We start from the raw sequence: 16,429 nt of genomic DNA on the forward strand, positions 1-16,429 counted from the left end.
AAGGTTTTGTCACAATTGTAGACACTCGCTTTATTGAACAACAATCACTGGTTAATGCTGTTTCGATGAACGTTTCTCAATCATGGTAGAAACACTTTGAAAAGTTGCATAAAACTTTAACCAGTGAGTGATGTTCCATAAAGCTGTGTCTATATCCAACTCACAATTGCTAACTGCCATTTAAAGATTTCAATTATTGAGTGAGATTTTCTGTTGTTGGGTTCTGATTCTAGGCCTTATGACTTTTATCCATCCTTCAATCTATACATTAAATCTTTTGACAAATTTGATGAAACATGGCTATTTTTTATTTCTATGCACAAATGTTTTCATATTTTTAAAGACTTAAATTGTTGATTGTTAGAGAAATTATTTTGTTATATTCAAGAATAAATCATTATATTTTAAATTGGATTCTATTTTAATTATTTTTCAATGCTGGATGGTCCATGAATTATCAAAGTTGACATCGACATTTAGGTTTCAGAACAGTGTGAATTTGGCAACAAAGTGATTTGTCGTCTGCATGGACAGTAGGATAGTTCAATTGTTTGATGGTCTCCGAAAGAGTGTGGGATAGGGCAGTTAGTCAGTTAGAATGTTTTCTTCTAAGAGATTAGTTGCTATGGTTGTAAATCCCAATGAATGCAAGAAAGAAAACACTACATGTATTTCTTCAGAGTTTCAGGGAGTCTTAAAAATCCTCTCTGTAGTAATAGAAATGATATATCTCCACTCAAGACAAGAACAATTTCTGAAGCCACACCCAGTGCTTTCTTACTTAGAGCTCTTTCCACTCATTTCCGATTATAACATAAAATTATCGCCCATCTACCTGACGTGTTTCCTTCTTACAAAAAAGCGTCTGTCAAAATTATTGCAACAAGGGAGATAATTTGAAGGGTATTGAGTAGAGTTATCTGCCCGGTGCTCCATCAAGGTGAAGGTCGTTTATATTTATTATGAAGGCACATGACAAATGAAAATTTACGATTTCTGCAAACTTTATGACTTTTCTTGGTTTTTTTCAAAGATGTAGCCTTATATTTTGCAAAGGTTGAACGTTTATGATGAGATCTTAAGATGACTGACATTTAATATTCGGATATTTGCCAAAATTGAACAAAATCAGGTAAGTGAACTTTTATTTTTTGACATTCACATCGACTGATCTTAAATTGATTCCTAAATTTCAATTCAGGAAACAGAGTAGTCAGAGAGTAGGCTACCTTGTCAGCAATAAGTTGATCTTGCAATTTGCCTACTAACTTAAGCTACCGTACCTTACTTCGACTTTAGAGTTTGGGCTAAGACAGCAGAAAGTTGGTCTTGTACTCTTGTAGTTAATTTAAGGCCATATTGGGGGGTTTGAGTCTTGAATATATGTAAATAGTCGTCAGAAGTACTAGAAATGTACGAAAAATGGCACACTTCCTTTAAAAATATATCAAACTAGGAATTTCTTTTCCTATTTCTATAGATGTATTTTCTATATATGGCAGTGTGTCAAGAAAAGACAACTCGTCTTTTTAAATTTCGAACACAGATAATTCTTGACACAAAATGGATGTGAAGGCTCAAATTTCGATGGTGAGCTGAAAACATTATAACTGATTGGCTTAGCTAAATAATTCCTGGTTTCTGTGACGATTGTTCAAATAAATGACACATCTGTCCCTTTAAGGATATTGAAATACATTTTCTATCTCAGAATTGAAATTTCATTTTAAGATTTAACTAAGAAGTTTCCAGACCAACCAATGTTTTCTCAATAAGCAGATTGTAATGGCTTCCTTTAGCATCATACATTTTAATGATGTTTATAATATTGAGCCGTGTCCGATGGAGCCTATAGGGGGAGCTGCTAGGTTGTCTTGGTATATTAAATCCTGTGACGATCCTGTTGTTTTGTTCAGTGGAGATGTTCTTAGTCCTTCTCTCAGTAAGTTTTATATTTTTTTGATTGAAAATGGACTTCTAGACGTAGGTTGAAAATTTCATATCATTTCATTAGTCCAATAAGGTACAGAATAATAGGATATAAAACTATATTTCATTAGTCCAATAAGGTACAGAACAATAGGATATAAAACTCTGTTTCATTTCATTAGTCCAATAAGGTACAGAACAATAGGATATAAAACTCTAAATCTCAATTTGTTATCTCATGATCTACTTTCAGTGAGTATATTTTTAAAAGGAGAACAAATGATACCAGTTTTAAATGGAGTAGGAGTAAAATGTGCTGTATTTGGAAACCACGACTTTGGTAAGACTTAACTTTTCTATCATGAAATCCCTGTGTGAACGGTCTTGATCAGCGTTTTTTGTCACCGACTGGAATCTTGAGTAAAATCTTGTATGTGCTTTCTCCACAAGATTATTGCTTTCCTTACAGGATTTATAATATCAAACAAGTTTGATTGTCTATGATAGTTTTATTGCCTTCAAGACAGATTGTCATCATCCAATCAGATTCATTTTCCTTTCAATTACATGCTCTACATGTGATTACCGGCATGGTGGAAAAAGGCCAACTGGAGATTTTTGTCTCCTCATGTGCCCATGCTGGTTGGTGAAACTCTTGACAAGAAATATGGTCGACCAAGACCGTTTGTGTGCCCACACCATTAATTGACAGCTTTTCCCCTGCAGAAATATCAGTGCAATTTTTTCATTTATTGTCCTATGTTTATTATTTTTAAGATTTTGGTGTGGATCATCTAGAAGATTTATTAGCTGATACGTTGTTTCCATGGCTACTGAGCAACGTAATTGATAACTTAACAAATGAACCTTTAGCTTATGCTGAAATAAGTCAAGTCATTGTTTCAAATGGTATTAAGGTAAGGAAAAAACATTATCTTCAACACTATAAGAATCTTTCATTTTTTTGAGCTTTGCTGAAGTTGCCAATTTCGAGAGATGTGATCATGGATAATTGTGAGACGATAATCAATTGTTGTAGTTATTTTACCAAGCCCTAGCAATAACCCATGATATTGATGTAATTGTTTGTATAGATAGGTCTTATGGGACTAGTTGAAGAGGAATGGATAGTGACTCTAGCCACAATAGATCCTGAAGATGTAACATTCAAAGATTATGTTGAAAGTGGGAGACAGATAGCACATTCACTCAGAACTCAGGTTGGTCTATTTACTTGTCCCCCCTACCTTCTTATCTATATTCCAACTTGTTTTATTGAATTCCATGAATCCCGAATGTGCTGAACTCGCCAATTGAACGACCCCTTAATCTTTAATCTTTATAGTGTTTAAGATTGATAATCAAGATAAGCTACTTTCAAGTCTAAAGATTATCTCCCTTTAATCCTCAAATTGCTTCTGATAACGTCTGATACTATTGTGTTATTTCAGGGAGCAGATATTGTGATAGCGTTAACTCACATGAGATGGCCGAATGATATAAGATTAGCAGAAGAAGTTGAAGATATAGATATTATACTGGGAGGCCATGATCATGATTATAATGTACAACAGGTATGGTTCTCTTGAATTTTAATACGCCCACATGGAAATGTGAATGTATATTGATATTGTCCCCGTCTGCCACATTTCTTATAGCCATGATAAAGATTACAGTTTTTATCCAATCTTAACGAAACTTGATATGTATGTATATATTGATAAGATCTCAGTCATGTTTGGAATCATGTTGATACTCAGAGTTTCAAGCTATTAGTATATGTTCAATTTTATAGGTAAACGGTTCAAGTTTTCTTAGTTGGGCTGTAAAACTCATCTCTGTTGAATTCCTTATAGATAAACGGTACATATATAGTCAAGAGTGGAACAGATTTCCGTAATTTAAGTCATATTCATGTAACGAAAGATGAGAATGGAAAATGGAAGTTTGATATCAAAGAAGTTGAACTGGATTCGTCAGTGAAGGAAGATCCTGTGATTAGAGAACTGGTTATGGCTAAATTAGGTAAAAACATTTTCACAAGTAGTAATATGTGTAACCATGGCGATAGGCAGGGTATGATTACACTTCAAGACACCTGATACCACTTTTCATTATGAAATACTTACTCATGTTAGAAATCTATCAGCTGCTACCAATGATTCTCCAATGTGTTGTTTTTGGATTTCGGGTTTTGTTTCACGGTTCAGATAGTACTTGGTTTGTTTATTAATCTGGCTATGATGAGGGCTGCCATTTCATTTCGTTTTATTTTTTATATTTGTATTTCATTTCGATTTCATTTCGTATTTCATTTTGTATTTCATTTCGTATTTCATTTCGTTTTGTTTCATTTCATTTCATTTTGTTTCATTTCATTTCATTTTGTTTCATTTAGTTTTGTTTTGTTATGTTTTGTTTTGTTTTGATTTGTAGCTCTAGTAGATGATAAAATGGATAATAAGTTAGGTGATATGATGGTGGAACTGGACGGCAGGTTCTCTAAAATCAGAACTCAGGAAACTAATTTAGGTAAAACTTCTTTTAACTTAAATTATTAGCTTGATATTTCGATGGAATTTTTTTAAACGAATTTTTTTTATAATGAAAATAACAATTGTGTTATGCATTTTATATTTCAACTGATGTGGCCATATTTTTTTATAATTTCATAATTATTTTCCAGGAAATTTTGTAACTGATATAATTCTAACAGCTACGAATGCTGATATGACGATATTAAACTCAGGAACATTTAGATCTGATCGAATTCATCCTCGTGGAGAATTTAAGATCCGAGATCTGTTAACTATTCTTCCATTGTTAGATAATATGCTGGTCATACAATGTACAGGTAGGTAGGAATGTTACAGTACTTAATGGCATAAGAATATACAGTAATACTGTAGGATCTTCAACAATCTGGGCCATCTAACATATCTTTTGGGCCTAGAATAGTTTCCTTCACATGTCAGTTTTAGAAATATTTATATCTACAGTTTACTCTGTGTATTCCAACATACATTGGAACTGTAAAACAATGTCGAATTAACAATTATCAATATCACATACTTTCATTCATTAATTGTCTGTTTATTTCATGATATCAGGGGCCTTATTCTTGAAAACTTAACTTAAGATGATTTTAGTGTTCCAGTAATCTGATTGGTCAATCACTAAAAGCGATTTTACATTTAGTTGTTTTATCCAATCAGATTACTGTATTTCTTAAAATCTGGATTTTACATAACTTAGGTTTTGAAGAATAATGACCCAGTTTGCAAAATAAATTCTCTAGAAAAGTGAGAAATATTACCCTCTTGGAAAATCAGTCAATCAGATGATTCCTTTATTTATTTCAGGCAAGCAGATAGTGCAAGCGTTAGAAAATGGTGTATCTCAATATCCCAAACTAGAAGGTCGTTTTCCACAAGTAGCTGGTTGTAGGTTTGGATTTGACCCAAGTAAAGCGAAAGGTCATCGTGTTGACCCTGCTCTAGTTCAGATTCAAGACCAGTATATCGATCTAGAGAAGGTAAATCTTAATTTATTAATTCACATTGGAGGGGGTGTGTAGTCCAGGAAGAAAAAAAACAGTCTAATGGCATAAGTATGATTAAATAATGCACCTTTTTGATCCCTCCAAAATATCAGTGCTAGGTGTCGCCTATACATATCGTGATGCAATGGTCATGATACAGTAGGTATTGGGATATGGAGTAATGGGATAAAATAACACTTTTTCTTCAAAGTTTAAATATAATATATTTTTTAACATACTTTGTAACTGTGATGTTTGGTAATGTAACTGATGGGAGAGGTTAGAGTTTAGCAATTTTAGTCAAGTCAGTCAAAAAAATTTGTAATTCAATTGCCTAACAATAAAACATCACAACCTTCTATGGAATTAGAGGTATGGTCAAGTATCGATACATGATCTTGCGATACGATATGCGTATCGTGACATTTGGTATTGTGATACACCGATTCACTGATATATCATGCCAAAAAATCATATTGTGACGTCATATTGTGCCAGTACTATAAAAAATCATATTTCAGACATACAGGTTGTGTACCAAAGAATATATTGCGAATGGAAAAGATGATTATACTATGTTTAAAGATTGTCCAATATTGGTAAGGTATACCTTTAGCTACTCATTATAATTTTAATGTAGAGGTTCTTATTGAATTAAAATAATCATAAACCATGAAAACTTTTCTTTATTGCTATGCACACTTGTGATATCACCATGACAACCCCTTATGATATTGAAAACCTATAAACACGTTAGGCTCAACCATCATATCTCATTCCACACTGCTTACAGCTCCTAGGGGTGCTTTTCTTCAGAACAAAGCTGCAGTCAACCTGTGGAAGCCACTGTAACAGCTGAATGTGAATTCCTTATCTTGAGAGAAGAGTGGTTGGGGTAGTAATTTCAACCTTTATATTGTGAAAGTCTATTATGTTTTAGGTTAGCACAGAGAATTGTCCGACGATATCTACGTGTGTTCAGAATCATTTTGAATCAGTTCAGATATTACTAGGTAATAAAGAATGTAGATCAGGCCATAAACAAAGTCTACTGTGTCTTGTCAAGTAAGTTTTCTAGGATTTTCTACTTCTTTTTATGATTTTTCCTGAAAGACTATTTTTTGGTTGCTTTTTTCAATGTACGGACAGACGTGTGGTTTTTGAATAACTGTATTTGTGGTCTTCAGAGGATTGTATTTCTCTCTTGTGTCTTTATAAAAAGAATACAGATTTTTATCAATTCACAACAAAGTTGTTATTTTTGTATCAAAATTACAGACGATTTTTCACAATTCAGACATTTGAGTTGCTCAAGAATCAAGATATGCATCATGTCCCATTAGAAATACTACTCCACAATAATATTAGTAGTATCAAATGCAAATGAAATGCTATTTCTTTCTGAGGACTGAAATATTTCCTATTTTTGACAGGAAAGAAGATATTATAGTGAGTAAACAGGAGAGTTCTGACTCCATCAATAAAACATTGGTACGACAACAGAGTATCCATGATGCTGAGATAGAGAAACCCCATCTAGCACCTATCGTTGACGGCAGGATCTTTCAGTATGATGATGAGGTAAAACTTTTTAGAATGTTTTTGTTAATAAAATGTTTCAAAGTCGAAGAAAAGAGGGTATCAAATCACTAATTGAAATATATGAGCCAGAAACTTGAGTATCAATCAAAGAATGTCTCAAAATTTTGGATGTGACTTTAAGATTTAACAGTAAATTCACACCATCTTTCATTTCTCTTATCACGCCACGTAGAATCTTCTATTCCTTGCCAAAATAAAATGGACACAAAAAATAAGAAGATGAATTTGAGTTCCATAATGGTCAGGAATGCAAGTTGAAGCTATCTCTTTAGACCATAGAACAATATGTTAGCCATGTAATGACGACTGTAACTTTTTTTTCAGAAACATATCGTGATGTTGGCATTAAAAGATTCCCGGAGTGTGAAAAGATTAGATTTACGTCAAGAAGAGCTAACTTCTAGTTTCGATGCTGGAGATGAGGATGAGGGATTGGAAGAAATGGTGTCTAACTGACAGGATTTTTAACGACCCTCGATTTTATAAGATTCTAATTTGTGCCAAACAATCTTAATCAAGAGCTGTCATAATCATCATTCCAGCAAATACAATTATAATAATAAACTCTTTATTTTACATGGGTCAAAATTAGGACATGGTCCTGTCTAATATTCAGCCCAAGGGGACAATATCATGAATGAAAAAAAAAAAAATGGTCTGTTTATGACAAATTTTTAAACCAATATTACATTCCAAACTGAGTGAGTGAATGATTTAAGAGTGCCTTGTATTGACACGGTTGAATTTATAGGTGTTTTGGAATCAGATTTCAATTAATTCTTCAAATCACCTTGGCTTGAAATGTGATTTGAAGGCTTTGATGAAACATTGTAGCCTTTTTCAAAATTCGACTTATTAGGTCGAGGAAGAGATTCAAAATGGTTGCGAGCTACGTGCCTGTGTTATTCCGAAGTAAGAATCATACGTAGTTTTCGTATATCCGTGATTGAGCTTCTCAACTTGTCATCTCTTTTACTGCTGATATTGTTTATTCTATTCTAGTTCTATATTAATGATATTGTTATGAATCTATGCATTTTGTTTATAATTTTTTTTTGCAGAAATCCATCGTTTAATGCAATTAAGTTCGTTCACAACCTTATATTTAATTATATGTTATCAAACCTAACATCTAAATCAATATTTAACTTTATAATTTGATACTTTTATCTTCTACTATTGTGGTATGGAAATTCAAGGTCTAAGTTATATTTTGTTATATGACATGTTAGGAATATATTTTTAGCACAGTGTTATTAACTGGCTTTACATGCATTTAAAAGTGTTATATTACATTATTTTATTTTAAAAATCAAAATATTTTATGATTTTTGTGGCAATTAATTTAGTTAATTGGATAATATAATTATATTTTTTATTTTTTCCAATATGTTATTATTTTGACTAGTTTTTAGTTTTAGTTAGATGCTTCAGAAGCCTGTAGACTGTTCCACAAAAACATTTTTAACTTGATGAATTTCATGGCTCATGTCTTTAAAATATGCACACATGACCACTAACCACTAGGGAAGAAGAGCATACTGGTTCACCTTTGCCACTCTGTTTCTTATTTTATGGTCCTAATAGTTTACTTAATGTAGGCCTACCTAAAACCATATTGATCACCAGATGCATATCCATGGGTTCCAAACACAACTCACAACTCAGATGCACGAGAATTGTGAATCTTGTGACCTCTATTCTAATTGCAACATCTGGTGATCGCTATGGTTACTTTGGACCTTGGACTTTTTATTCTTGGGTTCTGATTCTTCGCCCTTTGACTTTATTTATGCTTCAAGTTGACAAATTTGATGAAACATGGCTATATTTTATTTCTATGCACAAATGTTTTCATATTTTTATAGACTTAATTGTTGATTGTTAGAGAAATTATTTTGTTATATTCACGAATAAAAACATATTATTTTTACGAATTTTTTGTGTAGTTCATTTCCAAATGCAATGTGGCCCATGAATGATGTAAGTACAGAATTGGACATAAAACATTAAGGTTAGGCTACAACAGTGTGAATTGAAGTTGGTAGCAAGCTGGATTGTCGTCTGCTAAAACAGTGGGGTAGTTCAGTCGGTAGCAAGTTGGATTGTCCTGGGCTGGGCCAGTAGGATAGCTCAGTCAGAAGCAAGTTGGATTGTCGTTTGCTAAAACAGTGGGATAGCTCATTCAGTTAAATTGTCATCTGTTAGGCGATAAGTTGCTCTAGATTTCAAGCCAACTGAATGTTCTATTCCAACGCTTTCTTTTGGGTTTTGGTTGCGATTAAGTGCTGGGACTCAAACTGACCCAACTAAAGACAAGAACATTTTCTGAGACCACAGCCAGTGCTTTCTAGTCTGGAGCTATTCTCAGCCCTTTCCCAATTATAACAATAAATGATTACCTTAGGCCTATCTACCTGATGCGTTTCCTTCTTGTAAACAATCGTCTGTCAAAATAGTCCTTTACTACTGCAAGGGAGATAATTTTAAAGGTATCGAGAAGAGTTATCTGCCCGGTGCTCCAACAAGGTGAAGGTCGTTTATATTTATTATGAAGACAGATGACAGACTACAATGAAAATTCATGATTTCTGCAAAATTTACGCCTTTCGAGATTTTTTACAAAGATGTAGCCTTATTTTTTGCAAAGGTTGAATGTTTATGATGAGATCTAAAGATGACTGACATTTAAAATTCGGATAATTGGCAAAATTCAACAAAATCAAGTGAGTGAACTTTCATTTTTATAAATCCACAGATCTTTTTTTTGACAGATAGCATTATTGCAGGCATTTGGTAGGTATCTTCCTATGATATTCACATTCACATGTGTGCATGCTCAATGTGTAGGGTAGTTACCTAAACATTATTCTGTATTATAGACAGATCACTACCAACAGATCATGGAAACAGACACCGAATTTTGACATCATTTTGCTCTACATTCTGTTTTATTTTATGCAATGTGACTTCATTACATCTGATGAATTATGATTCAGTTATTCTAAAGAAAGTCTAACTAGTTATTGAGAATTCTTTGAGTGATAGTTTTGGTAATAAATTCCCCTATTTTCTTTCATTGAAAAATATTTTTCATATTCTGCTTAGGTTCTTCAACCTTTAGCTTTACGTAGGCCTACTAGCTTTCGAGATCAAATATTATATGTTACTGTGAATGTTGCTACTGATGTACTGTAAAACTTCAGATCTGTCTTAGTTTTGCATCTCAACATTACCCACTACTATCTACAGAGCTAATTTTACTGGAACCAGTATTTCTTATTGCAGAAATGAAGGTGGATTATTTTGTGATAACTTTAGACAGAGTTGATGGTGTGTTTATGGCTGGAGAAAAACTGGAAGGAAAAGTTCATCTTAGAGTCAGCTCTGGTATTACAATGAAAGGTAAAATGTGCTGCATTATACGGCATAAAAAAAGTTACACATGCAAAATATTCAATGGTGAAAAACTGGCATGAAATTTTGATTCAGAAATGCTACTTAGACTTTAGATACAGACAAGCAGATATCATTGAGTATTAGACGTGACTGGCAGGTGCAGCCAAAACAACATTCCTATTGTCAAAATACATTAGGGCTCCTTAGCTTTAAATATAAAGAATAAAGCCACAATTAATAATTTATGTGTAAGGACAGACATATCCACAAGCCCCTACACCTACAGCAAGCTTCAACTTTGGTATTCATGAATGTATAAAATGATAGAAGAAATATATATTATTCGTATTTTAGGTATATATTTGACTATAGAAGGACGAGGAAAGTCAAAATGGGAAGTGTATCAGAGTGATTCTAGTAAAACTTATAAAGCTAAAGAAATCTATATTGATGATGTTAGATCATTATATTCAGGAGGTATGTAGTCAGACTTGGCTGCTTTTAGTTCAGGATGGACAAATTTTCCTTGAACATTGAGGACCGAAGAAATAGCAAAAGGATTAGAAGTTGACAAACTGTGATGTTGTTAAAATAAGAAATGATGTATTAAGTCTTTTTCTTTCAAATGCTAGAGGCAAATATGAAACCCTTTTCTTGATGTATGTCAAAAATCTTCAAATAAAATGGGCACCATTTCTGAAAAAAATATTTAACTTGATCTCAGTTCTACATTCTAGACATGATAGGGAAGTTAATTAGTGTTTAATATGAAACCCTCTATGAAAAGGCTCTTAGCACTTCAAAATCCAATCAAAATCTCATAATTAATTATATTCAAATCTAATTTCAGGTGGTGCCTTTGTAAAATTAAATGCTGGAACTTACACCTACCCCTTCTCTATCAACCTCCCCACAGAGATCCCCTCGTCGTTCGAAGGGCGGAAGGGACATATTAGATACATGTGTCGTGTTGAAATAGAAGGGAAGTATAAAGAAGCTGAACAAATTGAAAAAACATTTACTGTAATACACCCCCTAGATTTAAACACTATACATACTGCTAAGGTAAAAATTTTTAGAAATTTTATGTTGGAATTGTGAATGAATGAATTGATTATTAGATCCTGACATCTGAATTTTTTTGCAAAATTTTGTCAAGAAACAGATACCATTTTCCTTTTCAAATTGTTGAAAAGATCTGTAATGAAAAGTCTGATTTTTTTTGATTTTTTCAAAACTAATGTTAAATCTTATGAGAAATGCGTCTTATCAATCAACTTGATTACCGGTATACTTTTAGGTATTAGTCTTGGTTTATATACTAAAATCAATTTGAGCCACTACAATGATAAAGTTTGAGATTTATATATTTTCCAGGAACCAGGATGTGTGCAGAAGGAAGAAATGACAGAAGATTGTTGTTGTGAATCAGGATTAGTTTTTATTCAGTTAAAAACGGAGAAATGTGGCTTCGTACCGGGCGAACAGATACGATTTACTATCGAATGTCATAATAATACCCAGAATTCTATTGGTAACATCGTACTAGAGCTACTACAGGTTTGTAGATTAGATACATAGCAACATGATAGACATATTGCTATCTTGAAGGTCCAGGATTTTACTCCATTGTTGCAATTAGAGGGTGTGTGCAAGTTGAAAATCGTATCTTAATAAAAAACAAATTCCCTCATTGTACACTGCATTTAGGTTCCAGTCTTCATGAGCTCCATGGCTAACCTATACTTGAGGTCCAACGGCTACTGGTCATGTCTGCAAATATCGTCAAATCCACATCTCTGATCAGAATTCACTAGCCTCTTCCAACAGTAGGCTACAGACTTCCTAATATATTGGTCTATGTACAAATTTTTCAATCTTTCAGAATGTAACATATACAGGTTATAGTGATAGTTTATTTTCATCGGGGCAACCGAAATACTACACCAAAACAACACCTATTGAGTTATATTCCTCGAATAACTTGGTGGAAAGTCGGAAATTTACGTCAATCAAAGAGTCTGTGATGTTACCGGCCATGCCACCATCTAAATTAGAATGCTGCAGTATTATGAGTATAGAGTATGAACTTAGTGTAAGTTTATAAATTCTCTTATTTGATATCAAAACCTCTTGGCTTTATAATTCATTAGAGTTGTCATTAAATTTTGCATTTGACAGACATTGAAAGCCATGTAATAGCTAACCTATACTTGATGTCCGATAGAGGATATTGACCGTCGGCCATTTTAACAGTCCCGTCGGTCATGTCCAAATCAACAGCCCTGTATTGATCTTTCTAGGATTATCTGTACTCATTTACAGCTGGGTTGATTAGAATAATGAGATTTTTCACACACAGACAGAGATTAGAACACCCGACCACTATTCATTCGACTCAACCAAGCAAATGATATTTTATAAGCTTACACAATGCAATGTGCTACATCCTTTCCACAAATGTGTTTTCAAAAATGTATGCATCAAGTTTATATTAAGTCAGGTTTTAAGGAGCAGAAAAGTAAAACTCTTTTCCATAGCACTTCTCGTACATTTCAATTTACATATTTCATATATCATGGAAGATAACTTATGTGTATATATCTTTTAGTTAAGTATTGGTCACCAACCAGTGAGCTGTAGTATGTTTGTAACCATAGGAACAATTCCGCTCCGAGAGAATATAGTCCGTGGAGCAATAATCAGACCTGGTGACCCTAGAACTATTGCGCAATCAGCATCCAGTATTGTTTCTCCCAGTCATATTCATCCCCCTTATCCTGACGGTAAGTTTTTTATGATGTGTGTATGGGACCCAACTTTTTGTACTCTTAGTCCCTCTTTCCTACAGTAGACAACCCTCATATCCATTGTCCACCATAGGCATTGTAAAACGAGTGAATACTTCAACCAATGTTTTTGACAGAGACATGTAATATCTTACTGAATCCATCTTTAATATTATAAGACACTACTGTGATGTCATTGCGTCTCCCAGGCACACGTATCCAAGGGTAAGAAGCAGGGGCTTTTTAAAACTGTTGTTTATTTTTCAGCCCCACCATCATATGAAGAATGTGTTTTTGGTCGAATGGTGACATCCGAGGATAAAAATAGCCCTTCCCACAATGCTTTGAAATACACGCCATCATACCCGATGCTCAATTCTGCTGGCCAATCACAAGCTGTTACAGTTCAGCCATCAACTTCCAATCAAGAAACAATGGCGTATCCATAGTGACTGTTGTTAAATAATTTCGCGAATATTTTTCATCGAAGTCATAAATCTACACTGACAAAAACTGCAAGAAAATGGTGCATGTTTTTTGAGAACATGGTTTGACTGATGGTGCTGAATTAACTTGCTTTGTTTGCAACTGAGAAACTGCTGCTTTGAAATCATAGCTGACAGAAATTTTTGCATCAAGTGTAGATAATATGGATTTAGAGATAGGAAGAGACTTTCTTAGATTAAAACCAATATCCTTCATTGAATTGAAATCGACAATTTATGTTATGCTTATTCTTGCAGAAGAGCTGAATCCATCTCTGCCTCCAATTTGGATAGCCCTCTCACTTTTTTTGGAGTAATTGTATAACTCTACAAGGAGAAAGAATCATCTCTATCATGCCCTTTTTAGTGTGTGATCTCCACTTGTTAATTTAGTGATACATCTGTGTTCATAAAGAGCTTGGATAATATTCTAATCATGAACGCTTTAAACTATATAAAATAGGGCACCATCAACCATCAAGGGATTGTAAAGAGGTTTTCTAAATTTTTTATGTGTAACGGGGACACTAATAGCATTAATTTGTACCATTCCAATTTTCATTCTGACGTCTGTGGTTCTTGCAATTCAACTAAAACTACATTTTATGACGTCAATAGTAGCGTTGAAAATTGGAACAGTGTAAATTGAAGCTATCAGTGTCCCCGATACGCATAAAACATGACAAAAACTCTTTACAATCCCTTTAAGATGTTTTTATTTACAAAGGATCATTCATATTGACCATGTTACTTAATGTTTTATAATTCATCAATTTTCAATGGCTGTAGCTTTGTTTTCTTTTTTAAATGGTGGAAATATTAAGATGATTAAAAAAGTTTTTGAAAAGATTCTTGCGGTCACAATTTCTCATCTATATTAAAATTATGTAGACAAAAACAATTTCACAATGAGTCTGAATCAAAATTACAAATTCTAAATTTTCAAAAAAAAAAGGATATGTTTTTTATCACCGTCATTATATATCAGCCGTGAATATTTTAGCTGGCTCTAACTTTTGTGAATCTCAATTTTGATCAAATTGTATAATTTTGTACAGTGATTATTGTATTTTTTTTAAATAATCAAGAATTTGTTATAGTATAGATATTTATAGAAGGTTAAAGATGGTTATAACCCTAGCTAATCTAAACAGATGAAATTAACTTTTATTTTTAATCTATGATCAATGTTTGTTTATATGTCAATAACGCAGATCTGGTGTACCAGTATTAGAGTGAAGAGTTATAAATAGAAACATGTTCACATTATTTAACTGTTCTAGAAGATAGCCTGCATGTGCATAATTATCCTTGACCAACTTTTTTATATAAAAACTTACGTGTATTGTTGTTGTGATTGGTGGTTATACTTACTAATAATATTGTGTGCTTTTGAAACTTTATTTTCTTACTGAACGCACATTTGACTGTTTATAAAATTTCAGGCTGTTTGCTATATGTATGTATGTATTGTGTATGCCAAAAGCAAGGAAAATATATTAACTTATATCCCCCTGTACATTTATAAACCTCATTGGTTTTTTATATATAAATTGTGTTTATTTGTCAGTCGTCATAATGTGCATAATGTAGTTAATAGTATTCCATTTTTACAAATTGTTTGTTTTTTTGGTTTTTTTTTATGGATCTTACATGTGATGAGAATTTTTGAAGCTATACAACTCTGTGAGTTGGATTCCTGTTGGCTAATCAAATAATTTTACTTAAAACAATCCTATGATCAAAATTCATTGTAAGTTTATTTTGGGGTTTTTTGAAGGTTTGGTTCAGTCATATATAATATCTAAAGCTATTAACCGATTTGTCCATTCAAAACTGACTTCCGTTGAGGGATCAAATCAGTTTAGATAAGACCTTCATATTTTTTCATTTAGTTTGTATATGATGCTCCCTGAATTGCTCAAGTTGGTTATCTTCACAGATTTTTTCAGTTTTAACTTATAACCTGAAAATGTAAAGTAACTTTGTAGTTGTTTACAATTTGACAATTAAATTTTTTAATGGTTTTTTTTTTATAAATTTAGAGTAAATCATTAACATTTGTCATCAAAATTTTTCTCAATTTACTCAATTTTTCTGTAAATTTTTAGTAAATTAACTAAAAGTTGTTTTTCTTTTTAGTTTATGTTTATTTGATTAAAAAAACCTTTTTTGTTATGTTTTTTTGACTTGTTATATTAATGGTAAATCCAAATTTGTCTGAACTTTTAGTATTATTTTAAAGATTCTTACATGCTTTTAAATGTAAAGTAATATTCTAGTCGCTAATATAAGATTTTATTTTGCTTTTTTATTGTTAAAGTTAATTGTTTTATCATTACGAATATTAAAATAAAATATATTAACTCTTGTATGACAGTTGACATTGTGTCCAAACCACGCCCCCTTCCTCAAACTTCTTGGAAACAGGGATCTAGTCAAACCCTTTATCCTTTTATGACTGAGAAACCCTGATGAAATTTGAAATATTTGCTCACTGTCCATAATGTGGCCCTCAAATTTGGCAAGTCCTTTTGGGGTAAAAACTGCGCATTGACAATCGCAAATATACGGTATTTGAAACAGACATTCCTATTCAATTTCTCTAGAATTTGATCAGAGTCAATGCGAATTGATCACACCAAATACCTAATATTATAGTAGATAAAAATAGCTAAATAAAT

At 32.7% G+C, this 16,429-nt stretch overlaps 2 protein-coding genes across 2 annotated transcripts; both read left to right on the forward strand.

Annotated features, from left to right (window-relative positions):
* The first annotated feature begins 949 nt into the window (after positions 1 to 949).
* LOTGIDRAFT_197614 (hypothetical protein) lies at positions 950 to 7,712 on the forward strand. Its single transcript, XM_009067972.1, has 14 exons — positions 950 to 1,132; positions 1,732 to 1,942; positions 2,183 to 2,269; positions 2,707 to 2,846; positions 3,024 to 3,149; positions 3,381 to 3,503; positions 3,786 to 3,954; positions 4,366 to 4,461; positions 4,616 to 4,783; positions 5,292 to 5,464; positions 5,992 to 6,069; positions 6,411 to 6,535; positions 6,904 to 7,051; positions 7,397 to 7,712. The coding sequence occupies exons 2-14, from the start codon at positions 1,786 to 1,788 to the stop codon at positions 7,526 to 7,528; spliced, it is 1,722 nt and encodes a 573-aa protein (XP_009066220.1). The 5' UTR covers positions 950 to 1,132; positions 1,732 to 1,785; the 3' UTR covers positions 7,529 to 7,712.
* Positions 7,713 to 10,362: 2,650 nt separating this feature from the next.
* LOTGIDRAFT_169668 (hypothetical protein) lies at positions 10,363 to 13,709 on the forward strand (the record flags this gene model as incomplete). Its single annotated transcript, XM_009067973.1, has 7 exons — positions 10,363 to 10,477; positions 10,826 to 10,948; positions 11,322 to 11,536; positions 11,849 to 12,031; positions 12,357 to 12,566; positions 13,083 to 13,257; positions 13,528 to 13,709. 7 exons carry the CDS (start codon positions 10,363 to 10,365, stop codon positions 13,707 to 13,709), a joined length of 1,203 nt encoding a protein of 400 aa, XP_009066221.1.
* Positions 13,710 to 16,429: the final 2,720 nt, after the last annotated feature.

This window comes from Lottia gigantea, assembly GCF_000327385.1.
Source record: "Lottia gigantea unplaced genomic scaffold LOTGIsca_88, whole genome shotgun sequence".
Taxonomy (NCBI): domain Eukaryota; kingdom Metazoa; phylum Mollusca; class Gastropoda; family Lottiidae; genus Lottia; species Lottia gigantea.